This window comes from Oratosquilla oratoria, chromosome 16, assembly GCF_046742065.1.
Source record: "Oratosquilla oratoria isolate Oo_2021 chromosome 16, ASM4674206v1, whole genome shotgun sequence".
In the NCBI taxonomy this organism is placed as follows: domain Eukaryota; kingdom Metazoa; phylum Arthropoda; class Malacostraca; order Stomatopoda; family Squillidae; genus Oratosquilla; species Oratosquilla oratoria.
The window spans coordinates 29,012,077-29,031,016 of NC_134792.1; the positions used below are offsets into that span (position 1 = coordinate 29,012,077).

At 38.2% G+C, this 18,940-nt stretch overlaps 1 protein-coding gene across 1 annotated transcript in view; it reads left to right on the forward strand.

Moving 5' to 3' along the window:
- Nucleotides 1-318: 318 nt before the first annotated feature.
- LOC143033864 (protein D2-like) overlaps nucleotides 319-18,940 on the forward strand; it is a 38,530-nt gene continuing 19,908 nt past the window's right edge. Inside the window, exons 1-3 of the mRNA XM_076199430.1 lie at nucleotides 319-341; nucleotides 2,894-2,946; nucleotides 14,228-14,376. Of these exons, the coding sequence (XP_076055545.1) occupies nucleotides 2,934-2,946; nucleotides 14,228-14,376 (162 nt within the window). The 5' untranslated portion in view covers nucleotides 319-341; nucleotides 2,894-2,933. The remainder of the gene's footprint in view (nucleotides 342-2,893; nucleotides 2,947-14,227; nucleotides 14,377-18,940) is intronic.

Here is an 18,940-nt window from a genome sequence, read left to right on the forward strand (position 1 = left end):
CGTAACTGTCAGACTATTAAGGGCGACTGTACATTGACTTGAAGCATCATAAATGTCAAATTCCTTCACTGAAATTCTACCGAAGTTTCCCCGAAAAATACGATCTCGTTCAACTCACGTGAGGAGCGAAAGAAAGTCTACGGATACTCTACCAAACTTTCGCACGCACATCTCGACAAAATCGACCCAGTTTCTCCACTATTAGGCTAAGGTGAATCAAAATAAACAAAATTTGTTGGATTGACATATTTTTGAGTTTATTTAGCAATGAAAAAGTCGATTTTGGCTCCGACACTGGGGGGGGGGGGGAGTAATATTTACATTCGCCCGGCGACGTCCGGGTAAGAGTAGAATTTCGTAAATTCAAATATAGATGTATGATGTGTAGTTCTGGTCTGTAAAATGGTGTGTACTAAACTATGGCTACGGGCCTAGCTACATATATGGAGTTGTGAGACATTAAAAAATAATAGTACTCTTACACGAACGGAAATGATCATTCAATACACTTCCTGTGATAAGGATATAACATTTTTATTCGTAGTAGTTTCTCATTGTTTTTGAAAGCTGTTATATAATTACAACATAATAGTTGTAGAAATAATTCTATTATATTATTCCGGTCCTGATGCTGAATTAAGACCCAAATCATGAAAAAAAGCGAAGGGTGGAGAAGATGAGTCATGCTACCTAGCTGTTGGCCAACCTCACAAATCTGAAAAAAGTGACTAGACAGAAAAGTACGTGGCACGGTGGCAAGATTGACTGCGTAAGTAGTAGTGATAGTAATATTTAAGCGTTTTTTGCAAGCAATATGTTGATTGCGCAGTGTTATACTATTTGAATTACATTCTGTGAAAGACGAGGGTTCACACGAGTTCACATTATGATTATTGAATTGCGCATACTTATACATATATGAACAGCTGCGTTGTCTTAGTCAATATTTCGTTCATTCCGAAAATATGGTGAAACAGGAAATATATTACACGCTCACTGTCACATTACTTGTGAGCGGAAGCATTATGATTCGCTGTTTTTCACGATTTCCCACAATAATAAAAAAAAAAAATCATCTATAGCAATGTCAAGAAATGGGTAACAAGCCTCTGACGTGGCAGACAGCTCAGAGTAACTAAAAACAACCATATATCTTGATGTGATACAGTACAATAGAGTATCCCTAGGAGCCATACACTCACCGGGATTGTCTGTCAATATCTACATACCATGGGCTTCTTCCCCGGACTCCTGAGGTAGCTGGGATTGCATTTGGAAAAACGGTCTCACTAATCGCCGATCAAAGCCGACCAAACGCAAACATTGACAGTTTTACCTCAAATGCACAATTCTATATACAATATAGAATATGGTTCCATTATTCGACCCATTTTCTTCAAAATGTGTGATTTCCATGTAATTTAATCAAAGAGAAGTTACGTTTTTATCCTCTGCAAAATTACCAACCTCAGCCATGAATACAGTCCGACTCACTAATAACCGACCAACGCCAACCAAACGCGAACAAGGACGGTTTTTGCTGAAATGCACAATTTTATATAAACAATTAGCATATGTTTGCATTATTTGACCTATTTCCTTTAAAATATGTGATTTCCATGTAATATCAAAGAGAAGTTACGTTTTTATCCTCTGCAAAATTACCGACCACAGCTACGAAAACCATCCGACTCACTAATAGCCGACCAACGCCAACCAAACCTGAAGGAAGGTTTTTGCTGAAATGCACAATTTTATATATATATAAAAAAAATTAGCATATGGTTGCATTATTTGACCTATTTTTTTAAATGTGTGATTTTCATGTATTTAGATGAAAAAAAAGAAGTTACATTTTTATCCTCTGCAAAATTACCGACTACAGCTATGAATGCCGTTCGACTCACTAATAGCCGACCAACGCCAACCAAACCCGAACAAGGACGGTTTTTGCTGAAATGCATGATTTTATAAAAAAAAAAAAAAAAAAGAGCATATGGTTGCCTTATTTGACCTATTTTCTTTATAATGTGTGATTCCCATGTAAATTTATAAAAAAGAAGTTACGTTTTTATCCTCTGCAAGATTACCGACCACAGCTACGAATACTGCCCGATTCACTAATAGCCGACCATCGCTGACCAAACCCGAACAAGGACGGTTTTTACTGAAATGCACGATTTTATATAAATAATTAGAATATGGTTGCGTTATTTTACCTATTTTCTTTAAAATGTGTGATTTCCATGTAATTTGATAAAGTTACGTTTTTATCCTCTGAAAAATTACCGACTACAGCTATGAAAACCGTCCGATTCACTAGTACCCGACCAACACTGACCAAACCCGAACAAGGACGGTTTTTGCTGAAATGCACAAATTATATAAAAAATTAGCATATGGTTGCATTATTTCACCTATTTTCTTTAAAATGTGTGGTTTCCATGTAATATGATCAAAGATAAGTTACGTTTTTATCGTCTGCAATATTACCGACTACAGCTACGAATACTGTCCGACTCACAAATAACCGACCAGCGCCGACCAAACCTGAACAAGGACGGTTTTTGCTGAAATGCACGATTTTATATTATTAGTTAGCATATGGTTGCATTATTTCACCTATTTTCTTTAAAATGTGTGGTTTCCATGTAATATGATCAAAGAGAAATTACGTTTTATCCTCTGCAATATTACCGACTACAGCTACGAATACCGTCCGACTCACAAATAACTGACCAACGTCGATCAAACAAGTACAAGGACGGTTTTTGCTCAAATGCACAATTGTACATTAAAAGTTAGCATATGGTTGAATTACTTGACCTATTTTCTTTAAATTTTGTGATTTTCGTGTAATTTGATAAAGAAGTTATGTTTTTATCCTCTGCAGAATTACCGACCACAGCTACGATTCGTCCAGCCCGCCATCTATGATCACTGGTGGTATGGATCAAACTACACTTTTTTAAGTTTCTTACTATTGTGCTATTAATGTAATAGATTGCGTATAGTTGAATGATTTCAACTATTTTCTCCAATTGGCGACCAAACCAATCAGAAGCGGACCAAAGCAAACAATGACGGTTTTTTCTCTAATGCACAATTTTATATAAAAAAATTGCATATGGTTGCATAACTTGACCTATTTCTTTAAAATGTGTGATTTCCATGTAATTTGATCAAAGAAAAGTTACGTTTTTATACTCTGCAATATTACCGACCACAGCTACGAATACCGTCCGACTCACTAATAGCCGACCAAACCCGAACAAGGACGGTTTTAGCTGAAATGCACGATTCTATATAAAAAATTAGCATAAGGTTGCATTATTTGACCTATTTTTTTTAATATGTGTGGTTTTCAAGTAATATGATCAAAGAGAAGTTACGTTTTTATCCTCTGCAAAATTACCGACCACAGCTACAATTCGTCCAGCCCGCCATCCATGATCACTGTTGGTATGGATCAAACTACACTTTTATAAGTTTCTTACTATTGTGTTATTAGTGTAAAAGATTGTATTTAATTGAATTATTTCAACTATTTTCTTTAAAATGTGTGATTTTCATGTAATTTGACCAAAGAAAAGTTATGTTTTAACCTCTGCAAAATGACCGACTACAGCTACGAATACCGTAACAAATCAGCATATGGTTGCATTATTTGACCTATTTCATTTAAAATGTGATTTTTATTTAATTTGATCAAAGAGAAGTTACGTTTTTATCCTTTGCAATATTACCGACCACAGCTACGAATACTGTCCGATTCACAAATAACCGACCATCGCCGACCAAACCCAAACAAGGATGGTTTTTGCTCAAATGCACAACTTAACATTAAAACTAAGCATATGGTTGCATTGTTTGACCTATTTTATTTAAAATGTGTGATTTTCGTGTAATTTGACAAAAAAGAAGTTACGTTTTTATCCTCTGCAAAATTACCGACCACAGCTACGATTCGTCCAGCCCGCCATTTATGATCACTGGTGATATGGATCAAACTACACTTTTTCAAGTTTCTTACTATTGTGTTATTAATGTAAAAGATTGTGTATAGTTGAATGATTTCAAATATTTTCTCTAATTGGCGACCAAACCGATCAGAAGCCGACCAAAGCAAACAATGACGGTTTTTGCTCAAATGCACAATTTTATATAAAAAATTAGCATATGGTTGCATAGTTTGAAATATTTTCTTTAAAATGTGTGATTTCCATGCAATTTGATCAAAGAGAAGTTACGTTTTTATACTCTGCAATATTACCGACCACAGCTACGAATACCGTCCGACTCCTAATAGCCGACCAACGCCAGCTAAACCCGAACAAGGACGGTTTTTTGCTTAAATGCACGACTTTATGCAAAGAATTAGCATATGGTTGCATTATTTGACCTATTTTCTTTGAATATGTTATTTCCATGTAATATGATCAAAGAGAAGTTACGTTTTTATCCTCTGCAAAATTACTGACCACAGCTACGATTCGTCCAGCCCGCCATCCATGATCAATGGTGGTATGGATCAAACTACACTGTAATAAGTGTCTTACTATTGTAAGTACCCAGGGTGACGTTGACCTTGGCCTCGGTACTCCCACATAATTTAATTGTACGGCATTATTGTATACCTAGGGATATTTATTTATTTAATATCTATTTATTTTTGTCACACCCTAAGAAAGGACAAATGCAGGTCCGGCGTGAGGTTGCGCCTCTAATGGAAGACAAAGTGCTCAAAAATAGGACTGTCCTCCCTGAAGGAGTCTGGCCACCCTAGAAAGGGGTCAGTAAATTACTATGGGGTCGAAAGGCAGTCTTTTAAATTAAATGGTTAGCATGAAACGATCCTGTTCTCTTCCCGTACTGAAAGAGTGAGGATAATCAACCAAGCAATATCTAAACTTAAAGAAAACCATGTCAGTTCACTCTTGAGTCGAAAATCCTGCCCATGTCTGTGGGGCTTACGCACAACCACATCGTGAATGAACATCAAGATGACGATCGAGCTTGTGTAATATTATTGGCTTGAATATTACTTATAGTAATATAATAAATAATATATAATATCACTCTTAAAGATATTGGTAAATTATAAATATTTATTTTAAAACACTTAAGTAAATGTGAAAGTGTCTATCATTATTGGAATGCCGTCGCTTTGATGAATGTTGCCATTTAGCCCTTTTATAACGGATCAAAATGATAACACTATTGATAACTAAAATTATAATAATAATAACGAATAATAATGATAGTAATAGTAATAATAATAGTAATAACAATAATAGTAATAATAATAGTAACAACAATAATAATAATAATTACAGGCCAGTCAGTTTAACTATTATAATCTATAAAAATTTCGAAACACTGATAAGAGAGGAAATAATGGCACACATAGGAGCCCATGGTTTCTTTGGTGAAAAGTAGTGGTGGGCAAATACCGCTAATTTCAATACCGGAATTACCGGTGAACAATAATACCGTCACCGAAATTACCGGCAGTTTACCGGTAAAAGACTCGTGAGGTAGTAGTGACGTCCAAAGTTCGAGTCGAGTTCGAAAAAAATCAATGTTTTTGTCCTTTAATAAGCTATATCTCTGGTTCTATTTTACTTATTATTTTGATTATGTCATTGTAAAGGGAAAAAGTCATACTTTAATTGGTGCTACTATAGTATGCTATCTACCGCGCGAGTGAGTGAATGGAGGGTGTCTGAGGGTGGGTGTGGTGTATAAACTTTCATCCGCGTCTGCATGCATGGGTTCATGTTTGGAGGGTGCATGTGGGAGTGGGAGCTTTGTTAATACGCACACACATACACATATAATGAGCTTTGGCTAATTTGTAATATTTTCCTCAAAACTAACCTAACCTAACCTGACTAATTTGTAATAAATGTTTTCCTAATTTTTTTTCTATGCTCCCTTGTTTTAATATTTATTTCATACAAATTAGCCCAGCACGTGATCCAAAGACCAAGGTGAATACTCAAGGATATATTAGATTTCATTGTCAGCATGTTTTTTATTTATTTCCTCAATTATTGTTTCATACAAATTAGTTCATATTCTTATTTAGAAACAAGCATATTGGCATTTTCATCACTTAAGCACACATATACATTTGGCGACACGCGGAATTTTTTCGATGAAACTTTCACAATTAATAGAGTTTCGTATGCTAATCACAGAAATAACATTAATTCTATTGAGAAATTAAAAAAAAGTGCCGAAAAAACGGTTATATTGGTAAAAAATTACCGAGACCTTAGCGGTACATACTTGCTTAATGGTAATAGTTTGACCGGTAAAATTAGCGGGACACTGGGCCCGTCAGTACCGTCACTCAGTACCACCAAGCCGAGACGTGCTTACCGCTCTCTGAGTGTTATGGTATAGCTTATCGAGTTATCGGTTAACGGAGCCTTAACGGTAGAAGAATTTTTGCCGGTAAGCTACCGTCAAGGTTGTTACCGATAAAACCCGTAACTTTACAGCTGCCCACCACTACCGTCAGTACCGTCACTCGGTACCACCAAGCCGAGACGGCTTACCGCTCTCTGAGTGTTATGGTATACCTTATCGTGTTATCGGTTAACGGAGCCTTAACGGTAGCAGCATTTTTGCCGGTAAGCTACCGTTAAGGTTGTTACCGATAAAACCGGTAACTTTACCGGTAGCTGCCCACCATTAGTGAAAAGCAATATGGCTTCATCTTTGGACGATCGACAGTGCTTCAACTCATAAAAGTTCTGGATAGATGGACTGAATTTATTGATGAGGGACATGCAGTGGACGTAATTTACTGCGATTTTATGAAGGCTTTTGACAGAGTTGCACACAAAAGATTATTAAGTAAAATTAGAAATTATGGAATTTGATCAGAATATCTAGAATGGATTGCAGCATTTTTAACATATATCTAGAATGGATTGCAGCATTTTTAACATATATCTAGAATGGATTGCAGCATTTTTAACATATATCTAGAATGGATTGCAGCATTTTTAACATATATCTAGAATGGATTGCAGCATTTTTAACATATATCTAGAATGGATTGCAGCATTTTTAACATATATCTAGAATGGATTGCAGCATTTTTAACATGTATCTAGAATGGATTGCAGCATTTTTAACACAAAGACATCAAAGAGTGGTGGTTAAGGGGGAAGTGTCAGGATGGAAGCCTGTGACATGTGGAGTGCGTCAGGGGTCTGTTCTTGGACCACTTGTTTGTTATATTTATTAATGACCTCCCTGAGAGTATGATAAATGACAGTGAGATTTACCTGTATGCTGATGATACAAAGATATTTAGATGCATAAAAGAACAAGAAGATTGTCAAAAGCTGCAGCAGGACGTACAGGAGGTATACTCATGGAGTGAAAAATGGTTGCTGAGTTTTCATCAGGATAAGTCCAAGTATATGCGAATAGGAAGGACGAATATTGAAGATCAAGGCTACTGGAGAAACAGCTGAAGAAAATTGCTCCTGAGAAGGATGTGGGAGTAATAATTAATGATAAATTAAACTGTGTGGATTACCTGGCAGAGAAAGTAAACAAAGCTAACAAAATAGTGGGACTAATCAGAAGGACATTTGTTACATTGGATACAACAATATTTAAGTCTTTGTAGCATTGGTGAGACCACATCTTGAGTATGCTAACCAGTTTGGAGTCCTCACTTGGTAAAAGATATTGAGATGGTGGAGAATGTGCAGCAAAGGGCTACAAGGATGGTGCCAGAACTTAAAGGACTGAGCTATGAAGAAAGTCTAAGGAGGTTGAACCTACCAACACTGGCATATAGAAGAGCATGGGGAGACATGATAGAGACCTACAAGATACTGACAGGAAAATATGATGGAGACTGCACTCAAGGCATATTGAAGCTTAGGGAAGAGAACTTAAGCAAGGTAAACTCACTGAAATTATTCAAGATAAGGTCATGGCTGTATGTAAGAAAATATGCTTTCCCGTGTAGGGTTGTCAATAATTGGAACCACCTGCCTGAATGGTTGATTGCAGCAAAATCAGTCAACCAATATAAGGGTAGACTTGACAAATTCTGGCAAAACCAAGAACTAGAATATGATTATAAAGCAAAGATCCACCACAAGCTACCACAAAGTGTAAATGTTGATCTGGAGTCACAGGCGTAAGCCTCTTCCAGGAAGTCTACTATGTGTCTATGTGTTTATTACTAGCATTAATAACAATAACAACACCAATAATAATAATAATAAACTGACATAATTCATGAATGAATAGATTGGGGGTCTATAGAAAATCTTAAACTTTACGAGGGGGTTGATGAGCTGAAAAGTTTGGGAACCCCTGTCCTAGATAGTCAATGGTGCTCCTCCTAAAGGCACTCTTCAGGATCACAGTATGCTGGGCTTGTTCTAGTCTGTCAAGTAAAGCCTGTGCATGTGATCACTCCATGTGTCAGAGAACACAACTATGTCATCTGAGTATTCTCTAACCCCTGGCAATTCCTCAACTAACCAGTTTACAAGGTGCTGAAGGGATGCTCCACTATTTCTCGTACCAAGTGGGGTCACTTTATGTTGAAAGTGCCCATGTGGGGTAACAAAAGTAGATATCTCAGTGGCTCTGCTTGTAAGAGGAATCTAATGGTATCCCTTAATCAAGTTTTGACAAGAATTTTGCAGCAGCAACCTCTTCAATGAGATAATCTATTCTGGGGAGAAGTTAAGGGTCTGCTTTTGTAACTCCATTCACCTTCCTGTAATCAACACATAGTCTTCACTCACTTCTGGGCTTAGGTACCAGCATAGCTGGTGAAGCCCAAGGACTAGTACTAGGTTCCACTGATCCATGATCCACAAGCTGCCTCACTTCCTTCTCCATGATCCTCTTCCTCTGGGTCGACAATCTGTAGGGAGTTTGCCTCACCAGTTTGGCTCCATCTTCTAAGATGACGCTTGAGTAATGGTGGGGCATGAGGAAAAAATCGTGGAATTTTTGCAGAGGAGTGCTTGGACTTCTTCATGCATCTCTCCCTGTAGTGATGACAGAGATCCCAATAATGCCTCACTAATATCTGACCTGTCCAAATCATAAAAGAAATTAAGATCCCAATATCTGAATGAAAGTTCCCATTAACTTGTCCAGTCTCGATCATACCAATGGCTTTCTCTTCTGCAATCCCCTTAAATTTCTTCAGGTTTATATGTGCTTGTTGCACTCCTGATCTCCACATTGGATTTTGCACTACATTATTGTTTCCACCCTTTCCCTCAAGTACCCTGAATGGTCCCTCATACTTTGGATGCAATGAGGTCTTCTGAGGAGATAACATCACTACATAATCCGTAATATTTAGCTCCCATCTAATTGCCTTCCTATCATAATAATCCTTGTCGGAGTTTTGAGACTTTTCAAGATTTCTTTTTGTTGCCTGCCTAATCTTCCTCAACTTCTTGAAGTTAGTACCAACTAGGTTTGTGTAGGGGGGAGTTATCATCTAAAGTCCCCAATAATGTCATTTTATATAAGGATGCAAGGGGTTCTCGTGGGGTTCTACCAAACATGAAGTAAAAAAGAGAAAATCCTAGACCCTCATGTACAGTTATTCTAGTGACATATAACAGCATGTCTATGCTTTCATCCCAATCTTTCTCAAATTCTAACACAAATGCTCTGATCATGTGCTTTCAAGACTCTGACTTTGGGGGTAGTATGCTGACATGATCACATGCTTTATATTGAAGCCTTCCAGGGCCCTTTTGAATATTCCACTTAAAAAGTTAGTGCCTCTCTCACTTTGTACTTTCCTAGGAATACCTATCTTACTAAAATAAGACATTGAGGTCTTGGTGATTGTCCTGGCCTGTATGTTCAAGAGGGGTATTGCTTCAGCATACTGTGCGGAATTGCATAGCACAGTGAGAAGAAACAACTTCCCAGACTTAGTTTTTGGGAGAGGTCCTACACAATCAACTACAGCCCTACTGAAAGTTTCCTCAATGACAGGAACTTGGCACATGGGTGACTTCTTGTGTATGTCATTTGGTTTCCAATCACTTTCTTGACATCATCTGACAACCAAGGCCAGAAGAAATGTATCAAGATTGTCTAGTCTTGGTGATTCCAAGGTGGGTGCATGAAGTTGTGTGAGCTAGCCTCACAATCTTCTCTCTAATCTTATGTGGAACAATGATTTGGGTAACAGTATCACCTACCTTTTCTGGTGCCTTGTATTTCCTCAGAAGTACACCATCTTCCGTGATGAACTTGGTCTTGCTGTCTTTCCTCTTCTTCCTGCTCCTCAGCTGCTTGGTACACCTCCTCTAACTCCTTGTCCTCCTCCTGTAATTTGATGAGTAGTTCTCTGTTTATGTTTTTCTAAAAGACCACTTCTGCTTGGGTATAGCCTCTCTGGTCTCCTCCTACATCTGTTGCTACCTACTTCTCTTCCTCGCCAAGTTCTTCTTGTGACTCCTTTGGGACCTTGTCTGCAGCATCTGCATGAAAAAGCAGGTTCAGGTTGTCATCACCTTGTTCATCTTCCTTTCGTGCTTTCTTGGCCTAAGATCTGGTGATGACTTCCACAGGGTCTTCCATATCGGCTCAAGTGCCATCTTTCTGTCTAGTCATATGGTCATATACTGTCATAAGTCTAACCTGGACTATCTCACCTACATAATTTCCGAGGAGGATGTCTATTCCTTTCACTGGAAGTTCTGCTACTCGTACTTCAACACCCACTGGCTGACAATCTATTTCAAGTATTACCTTAACTATGGGTGCTAATGTCGTCACTCCCCCGGCTAATCGCATGGTGAACTAACCTATGTGCCTATTTGCTAATCCTGGTATCACATCTGGCCTCACAATGGTGTGGAATACCCCTGTGTCTCGCAGAGCCTTGACCGTATACATTCTTTTACTTCCCTCTACTCCTTCACGTAAGGTAGCCACTCTGGTTGACTCCTGTTTTTTCCATCTTGTCTAACCCATTTCCACCTACACAGCAATTGCTATCTTCCATCTTGCCTACTACTCCCCTCTTCTTTTTCATGCTGTCATCCTTTTCTTGTCTCTAGTCTTGTGTGTCCCCTTTGCTTCCATTTCCCTTGGGACAGTTTTCCATCCTATGACTGTTGGCTCTACAGGTGTAACATCTCCTACTCTGATTCACATCCTCCCTGTTTCCTTCTACACACATTATTTCCTGCCTAGTTTGCTTGTTTCCCATTTCCTGCCTGTACCTTTGTTCACCCTGGGTAGCATAACAATCTGAGTTCTGTGCTCAAATCTCCCACATATAAAACATTTGACTGGTTTTCTCCAACTATTCCATACATGTGGCCTCATGTGTCTCTGACTTGGAGTAATCATCACAAATGACAGGTCCCCCTGATAAAAAGATCAACAAAATTGTTGGAGAATCTTGCAACTTTTAAGATCAATAAAGGTGGCTTTTACTTATTTGGATGAAGAAATTAAAAAAATAAATAAATACTAATCACAATAATAAGGCCTAGACTGGAATATGCTGCGACACTATGGTCACCCAGTACCAAAAAGAATATGAAGAAGATTGAAAGAATTCAGAGAGCAGCTATGAAGATGGCCCCAACACTTTCAAATCTGTCATATGAGGAGAGATTATCAAAACTGAATTTACCAACTCAGGAATAAAGAAGAAAAAGAGGTGACCAGTTTGGTAAGAGAGGACTTATTGAATTGAGAAATGAGAAATATAAGGGAACATAAAAAGAAACTAAAAAAAGGACAGGTATAGAAGAAACCTGAAAAAACAGCTTTCCACACAGCTTTGGATGTCTGGAATAAACTGGACGAAACAGTAGTGTGTGCGAAAATCATATATAAATTTAAGAGCAAATTAGACACATATACAAAGATGGGACACCATGAGCATAGCTGCCCTTCCCATAAGATTCAACTAGGTAAATGCACCTCTGAATTTGTATCATGCCTTTCTTCCTACTCTCACTTGTTTTTAGTGCAAAGTTTTCTACAAAAATTGCTGTTTGTAATAACGTCTCACATTTCTGCATGGTTACACATAGCTTCGTTGCTCAATAAGTCAAGGAATTGTTCAATTGCTATCACTTCCAATGCTATCTCAAGATTTATCACATTTTCTGCACACATCCATTTGTCTAGGTCACCCCTCACATTCCTGCCTAGATCCATATATCCATGACCAGTATTCTTCCTAACTTCCCTGAATTTCTGAAATACTCAGGGGAAATCTCATGCCTTTAATATTTTGCTATTAATCTGATCATAATCATATATACAATCTCTGTCAAACACTGTGTACACACTTAAGGCTCTTGGGGTTAGGCTAGATCTTATCATTGCTGACCAGAGGTTCCTTTTCCATCCTACTTGTTTTGCTATGCCTTCGAATGTAGAAAAGAACAATTCAGGATCCCTTTTGGTAAATTTGGGGATAAGATGACTCACTTTTATGATGCTATCCACTACACTTCCCTCACTACTCACTCCAGTTGACCGTTGCACAGGATGTCCTGCGCCCACCCTATTCGTTTCCCTTCGATACTCTTTCCCTCGTCTAGGATAGACCTCATTGCACGATTCAGCTCTAGGTTCCCCACTTATTCTAATTCCACTCATATTATCTACTATATCATAATATTTACCTCTTTACCGTGGAAGTCTTTCATTTTCAATACTAACTTCCTCCACGTAATATCTCTCTCTTATCCTTGGCAATCCATTATCTATCCTATTTACTCCTGTTATCCTCCCTACTATGATATCTGCCCCATACCTGTGGTAATTTCTCAAAGTTGCACAATACTGCTCCCTGTCTCTGACTGATTTCATCATTTATTCTGATCTCATTCCTTCTGTCTCTCACATCATAATACCTCTCACTCCTATAGTCTTTTACCACAATATCTTTCACTCCTATTGGCTCATACATACTATTCCCCTCTTCTTTTGTCTCCCACATCACAATATCTCTTACTCCTATTGTCTCTTACATCATAATATTTCTCCTATTGTCTCTCACATCACAATATCTCTTCTACCAGTGAGAATCCATCAAAGTCATGACTTATTTTTGGTGCTGCTTGAACTATTCAAATGAGACAATCTCTATTTTATTCGAAGGCCAATCATATTTTAAACACAAGTATGGTGGGCACTGTTTGTAAACAACAAATACGGCAGAAGCACTTATTTCTATGATCAGTCACAATTTGTATTCACTCAGCAACCTAACTTCTATTTTTTTTACTATTTCCTATTTCCTCTTGAGTATTTTGCATATACCAATTATTTCATCCAGTGAAGTAGAAAATTTATCCTGGACAGGCCCCCATTTATATGTCATGACTTTTAGTGTGCTCACCCCTTTTATGGGTTTTTCTTCTTCAATATGGATGTAAATAGAATGATGAGGTTCAAAAATTAATTTACATGATATAAAGATATAAGTTTCTTACAAAAAGATCTGAGGGTGAGAACAGGACATGGTCGGGAGTCAGAGAGCCTCAATGCCCATGTCTTCTTAATTTTATACCACAGCAGCACAACATAGGTGCTAGGGACAAGTGCCGATGTGTACCTCAATAAGTCTAGTCTATCCCCATTTGCCTGGCTTCACACAATCCTACTTCTTTATTTGTGTGTGAAGAAGGCTTACAAATTCTCAGTCATTACCTATCTAGACTAATGGGGGAACATTAATATATATGCAAGGAAACTACTCTGCCATCCGCGCAGCAAGGCTCCTGCAACTAGGGCATTTGATAAGGTACAGACAATTTATATAAAATCTTATTTTCTAATTTAAGATAACCCACTAATTGGTTGAATCCAACAACAATGGTCATCCCAATATGGTTCTTGCTAGAATGTAGCTTGTGGCTCCATTATTTGCATCCCCTTTGTGTCAGTGATGTGTCATGGAACATGACAGGGGGAAGAAGCCCTTGATATATAGAAACTATGATTTTTTTTAGAAGTAGGACAAAATCTTTAGAGGATGTTACAGTGTAGAATTGTGAAAATGCTGTCAAGAATGGCAAGCTGTTCTATATGAGCAGAATTGCAACACCCAGGCGGTCTTATCAGAAATATAGATGTAATTGCTCTGTATACTAAAACATTACTGACAAAGAGTTGATGGTGATGATTTACTGGGTTGTTGACCTAATGTTGTTTTCTTCTTTTTCAGGAATATATGGTGCAATCATGTCAAAAATTAGCCTGTTGATAATTTTTTTGTTAGGAGCATTTGCTGAAGCCAGCAATAAGCCGTCAACATGTGATGAATATCAGATTGAATCTAACATTACCAGGATATTATACATTGAGTTCCCAGAGGTATGTTTTGGTTTCTTTTGTTATAAATTAGTGGATCAAAAAATCTTTTATAAAAAAAAGGTGAAATGATGAACTTAGTACAGTACCTGTAGTTGATTGAAGGTATCTTCCAATTACGTTCAGCTCTGCATGGCATCTGTGGGCAGGTTCAGCACTGTATTGTACATTGGATTCATTGATGCAGTGTGGAAAAATTCACAAGGACCATACTAAAATATGCTTCCACAGTCTAGTTCCTTATGATAAGGAAATATAATCTATAGATAGTGTAAAACAGGGCCTTAGAAAAGTCACATACTCTACCAGAATAGTTTCAGTAATCTATGTCCATCTATCTATATAATTGACACTTCTTCCTCCTTATAATAGTCCATGTAAAAATATAGAAAGCCCTAGCCAAATGGATGATAGGAATAATACTTGTTGCCTTGTTTTGGTACCAACCTTTTTACTTGTTTGCTTCCTTCTTTTTTCTTAGCAAACTTTTTCTAATTTGCTTACCTCTTTTCTGCCACCACTGCCCTCACCTCATCATTTCACCATTTCTCTCCTTTTCCCACACTTCTTCATTTTAGTGAAGGCAAGGCTGAAGCAATTCACCTAAAGATAAGTACTGAAGGGCACAATAAAAGAGACTTCATGGTGGCATATGTTCCACCCAAGACAAGAGCTTGAAATGAAACTGAATATCAAGAAATATTATTGGATATAACCTTTCTTAAAGAAAAATGTTGAATAAAGTAGTAACATAGTCCTTACTGGAGATTTTAATTGCAGTGAGGTCAACTGGGAGGAATGGGATGCAAGCAGTGGGCAAAGCAGATTCCTGGGGGAAATACCCTGTTAAGCAGTGGAGAACACGTTGACCCAGTGGGTAAAGGAAGTGACCCGGGTAAGAGGAGATGACACTCCCACAAGATTAAATCTTTTACTATCCAAAGAGCCAGCCGTCATCAGCTCCAACTAATTTTGCCCAATATAGTGATCATATTACAATTGAATTTCAACAGGAGGATGAGGAAATAGAGCCAAAGAAGGAATCATACAGGCAAGAGAGACTCAACTTTAGGAAAACAGATTACTTAGGGTTGAAAAATTCTTTGAAGAAACAAGCTGGGAAGAATTCATGAATACCACAGGAATAAGGAGGAAACAGGAAATCTTTCTTGACATTTACAACCAAGGAGTGAAGAAACATGTGGCAAAGACTAGAGAAAGGAAGAAGTGGAAACAGGACTGGTTTAACAAAAAGTGTGAGATTGCAAAAAAGGCAAGGGAATGGCTTGGGGAAAATGGGGGAAGAGAAGAAGCAGTGAAATAAAAGAAACTTACAAACAAGCTAGGAATGACTATACAAGAATTTGAAGGGAGGAAGAAAGCAATTCAGAAAGAGGTATAGTAGATGAATGAAAAAATAATAAACCAAAACTGTTTTACAGGTTTATAAATGGTAAATGAGAAAGAAAAGGAGTACAAGAAGAAGCTGAGAGAAGGATAAGTGGAGGAATGGGGATGTTTCAAGGAGGGAGTCACAAGGTGTGCAAAGATGGTGTGTGGAACAAGGAGGACAGGAGGAAATAGAAGGAAGGGTAGTGAGTGGTGGGATGATGAAGCAAAGAAGGTTGTAGAAGAGAAGAAACGAGCATTCACAGATTGGTTACAAAATAGGACGAGAGAATCATACAAGAGGTACAAAGAAAAAAGAAGTAGAGCTTAAGATAAAGGAGGCAAAGAGGAGTGCAGATGTGAGATGGGGTAAAAGTATGAAAGAAAAATTTTAAAGTAATAAAAAGATGTTTTGGAAGGAAATTAAAAGAGGATGAGGAAGCAAATTAAGTAAAGAAGAAAAGGTGAAAGGTGCAGATGGAGAAATGATAATGAAAGAGGCAGCAGTAAGAGGAAGATGGACATAGTATTTTAGGGAATTGCTAAATGTGAAGGAGGATAGGGAGGGAAAGGTAGTTGCAGTAGGAAGTGTTAAGAAAATGACAGTGATGAATAAGGAAAATGGAGGAGAAATAAAGATGTGAAAGCAGTTATTAAAATGATGAGAGCAGATAAGGCACCTGGGCTGGAGGGGTGCCATGCAGTGTCTAAACAAGGGAGGTACAGTGATAGTAGACTGGCTGATGAGGTTGTTTAATGTTTGTCTAAAAGAGGATGGGTTACTGGAGGACTGGAAGAGTGCCTGTGTAGTTTCGCTTTACAAGGGAAAAGGGGACAAGCATGAGTGTATTAGTTTAAGAGGGATCAGTTTGTTAAGTGTAGTTGGGAAGGCTTATGGGAGGGTTTTGATTGAGAGGATTAAGAGAGGAACAGAGGGAGTAATTGGTGGGAATAGTGTGGGTTTAGGACTGGTAGGGGTTGCATGGATCAGTTTTTTGTGGCAAGACAGATATGTGAGAAATCTTTAGGAAAAGATAAGGATATTTTTTGGGGCCTTCATGGATTTGGAAAAGGCTTATGACAGGGTAGACAGGAAGACACTTTGGGAGGTATTGCAGATATATGGGATAGGAGGAAGGCTGTTAAGAGCTGTCAGGAGTTTTTACAAGAGCAAAAGAGCCTGTGTTAGAATTAGAAATGGAGAGAGTGGTTTGAAGTAAAGGTAGGACTTCGCCAGGGATGTGTTATGTCACCTTGGCTGTTCAATTTATACATGATGTGCTGGTGTGAGAGGTAAAGGCAAGGGTAATGGGTCAGGGATTGGAGATGGTTAAAGAAAGTTTAGAAAAATGGGAGATAAGCCAGTTGTTGTTTGCTGATGACACTGCGTTTGTAGCTCAGGATCAGAGGAGGGATTGAGGGAGTTAGTGATGGAGTTTGGGAAGGTGCACAAAAGAAGTTGAAGATAAATGTGGGTAAAAGTAAGATGATGAGATGTATAAGGGGAGAGGATGGCAGCAAATTGGAAGTGAATATTAAGGAAGAAAGACTGGAGGAAGTGGATTGCTTTAGATACTTAGGTGCTAATATGGTGGAAGAGGAATGGAGGTGTAGGTAGAATGTAGATTGAGAGAATCAAGTAAATGCCTACAGGGATTGAAAAGTGTAATGAGAAATAGACATTTGGGAATGGATGCTAAGAGGAGATTGTATGAAGGAGTGATTGTGCCAACAGCACTCTATGGAGCAGAAACATGTAACATAAGAGAGGAAGAATTTAAATGTGTTTGATATGAAATGTCTGAGAAGTATGATAGGGGTTACTGGGCTGGATAGAGTGAGAAACAAGGAGGTGAGGGGAAGAGCAGGGGTGGAAAGGGAGTTGGAAGATAGGATTGATGAAAGAGTATTGGGATGATTTGGAGATATGGAAAGAATGAGTGAAGAAAGATTAGTAAAAGAAGTGTAGAAGACAGAGGTAGATGGAGTGAATATGAGGGGGCAACCAAGGATGAGATGGATGGATGGGGTAAAAGGGACATTGGGAAAAAGGGGAAAGCTGAAGAAGGAAGGGCAAAGACAGAAGATATGGGTAAGTGGAGAATGGTTGTATATGGATGATGCTGTGATGCATGGAAGGGGGTGAGGGCGTATGTTTGAATGATATTTTAACACAGCCCAAAGAAATTTCTCCCTGTCTTCTCTTTTTTCTGCATGAGGGGATGGAGAAGTGGGTTGCCAATTAAATGAAGTGGCCTTGCTGTGAATTTGCTGTGTCTTGCTACATTGTTTCTGACCCAGGGCATTGGTCAAGATGCAGGGATGACCCATCATTCAGGAGAAACCAAGAAAAGAGGGAGGGAGGGGTGGTGAATGGGAGTAGAGTATGTGGGGATGAAATGGGTGGTAGCGGATTTATGCCTTTGACTTTGGCTACTTCCCTTGTAAGGTGGAAAAAGCCATTGGTATATGTATGTATATAAATGGTAAATTGAGACACAACATTGTTGATTAAAACATCAACAATAGGTAGTATATTATAATACGCCTTCACATTGCAAGGGTGACTACAGGCGCAGTAGTCACTCATTACTTGTTTTCTGAGTTCTGTTTTTGACAGTGATTAGCAACATGGCCTAATTCATTGCACTTGAAGCATCTTGCCTTCGGTTCCCTGCAATCCCTAACCAGATGAAGGCCACTACAACGAAAACACTTCCCTTTGAACAAGCTAGTGTCAGGTTTCTTTATTTACTTATTTATAATCATTCCAACAGTCACAGCTGATAGACCACCTTGCTGTTGTGACATCAAAATTCTGGCATGACTAACCAATTCACTCATAGCAATTGTCAGCACATTTGGAACTTGCTGCAAAGAAATGCTAATATGGTCTGGAAAGCCATTAATAAATATCAACTTAATCATGTTTTCCAAACCATTTCTGGTAAATTTTGCTAAACTAGCCAAGTGTCTAATCTCATTGGCAAAAAAATCTATATGTTCCCCTGTCCACTTCTTATGAGCTAATCAACATATGCATCATCAGGAAAAGCAGTTTTTTTTTTTTTCTTTAATTGTTTCTGCATTTACCTGTTCATCACCACTCAACTCCAAATATAATGCTGATGCATCTCCCTCTCAATACGAGGAAATAAAACTGGCCAAATCACTTATT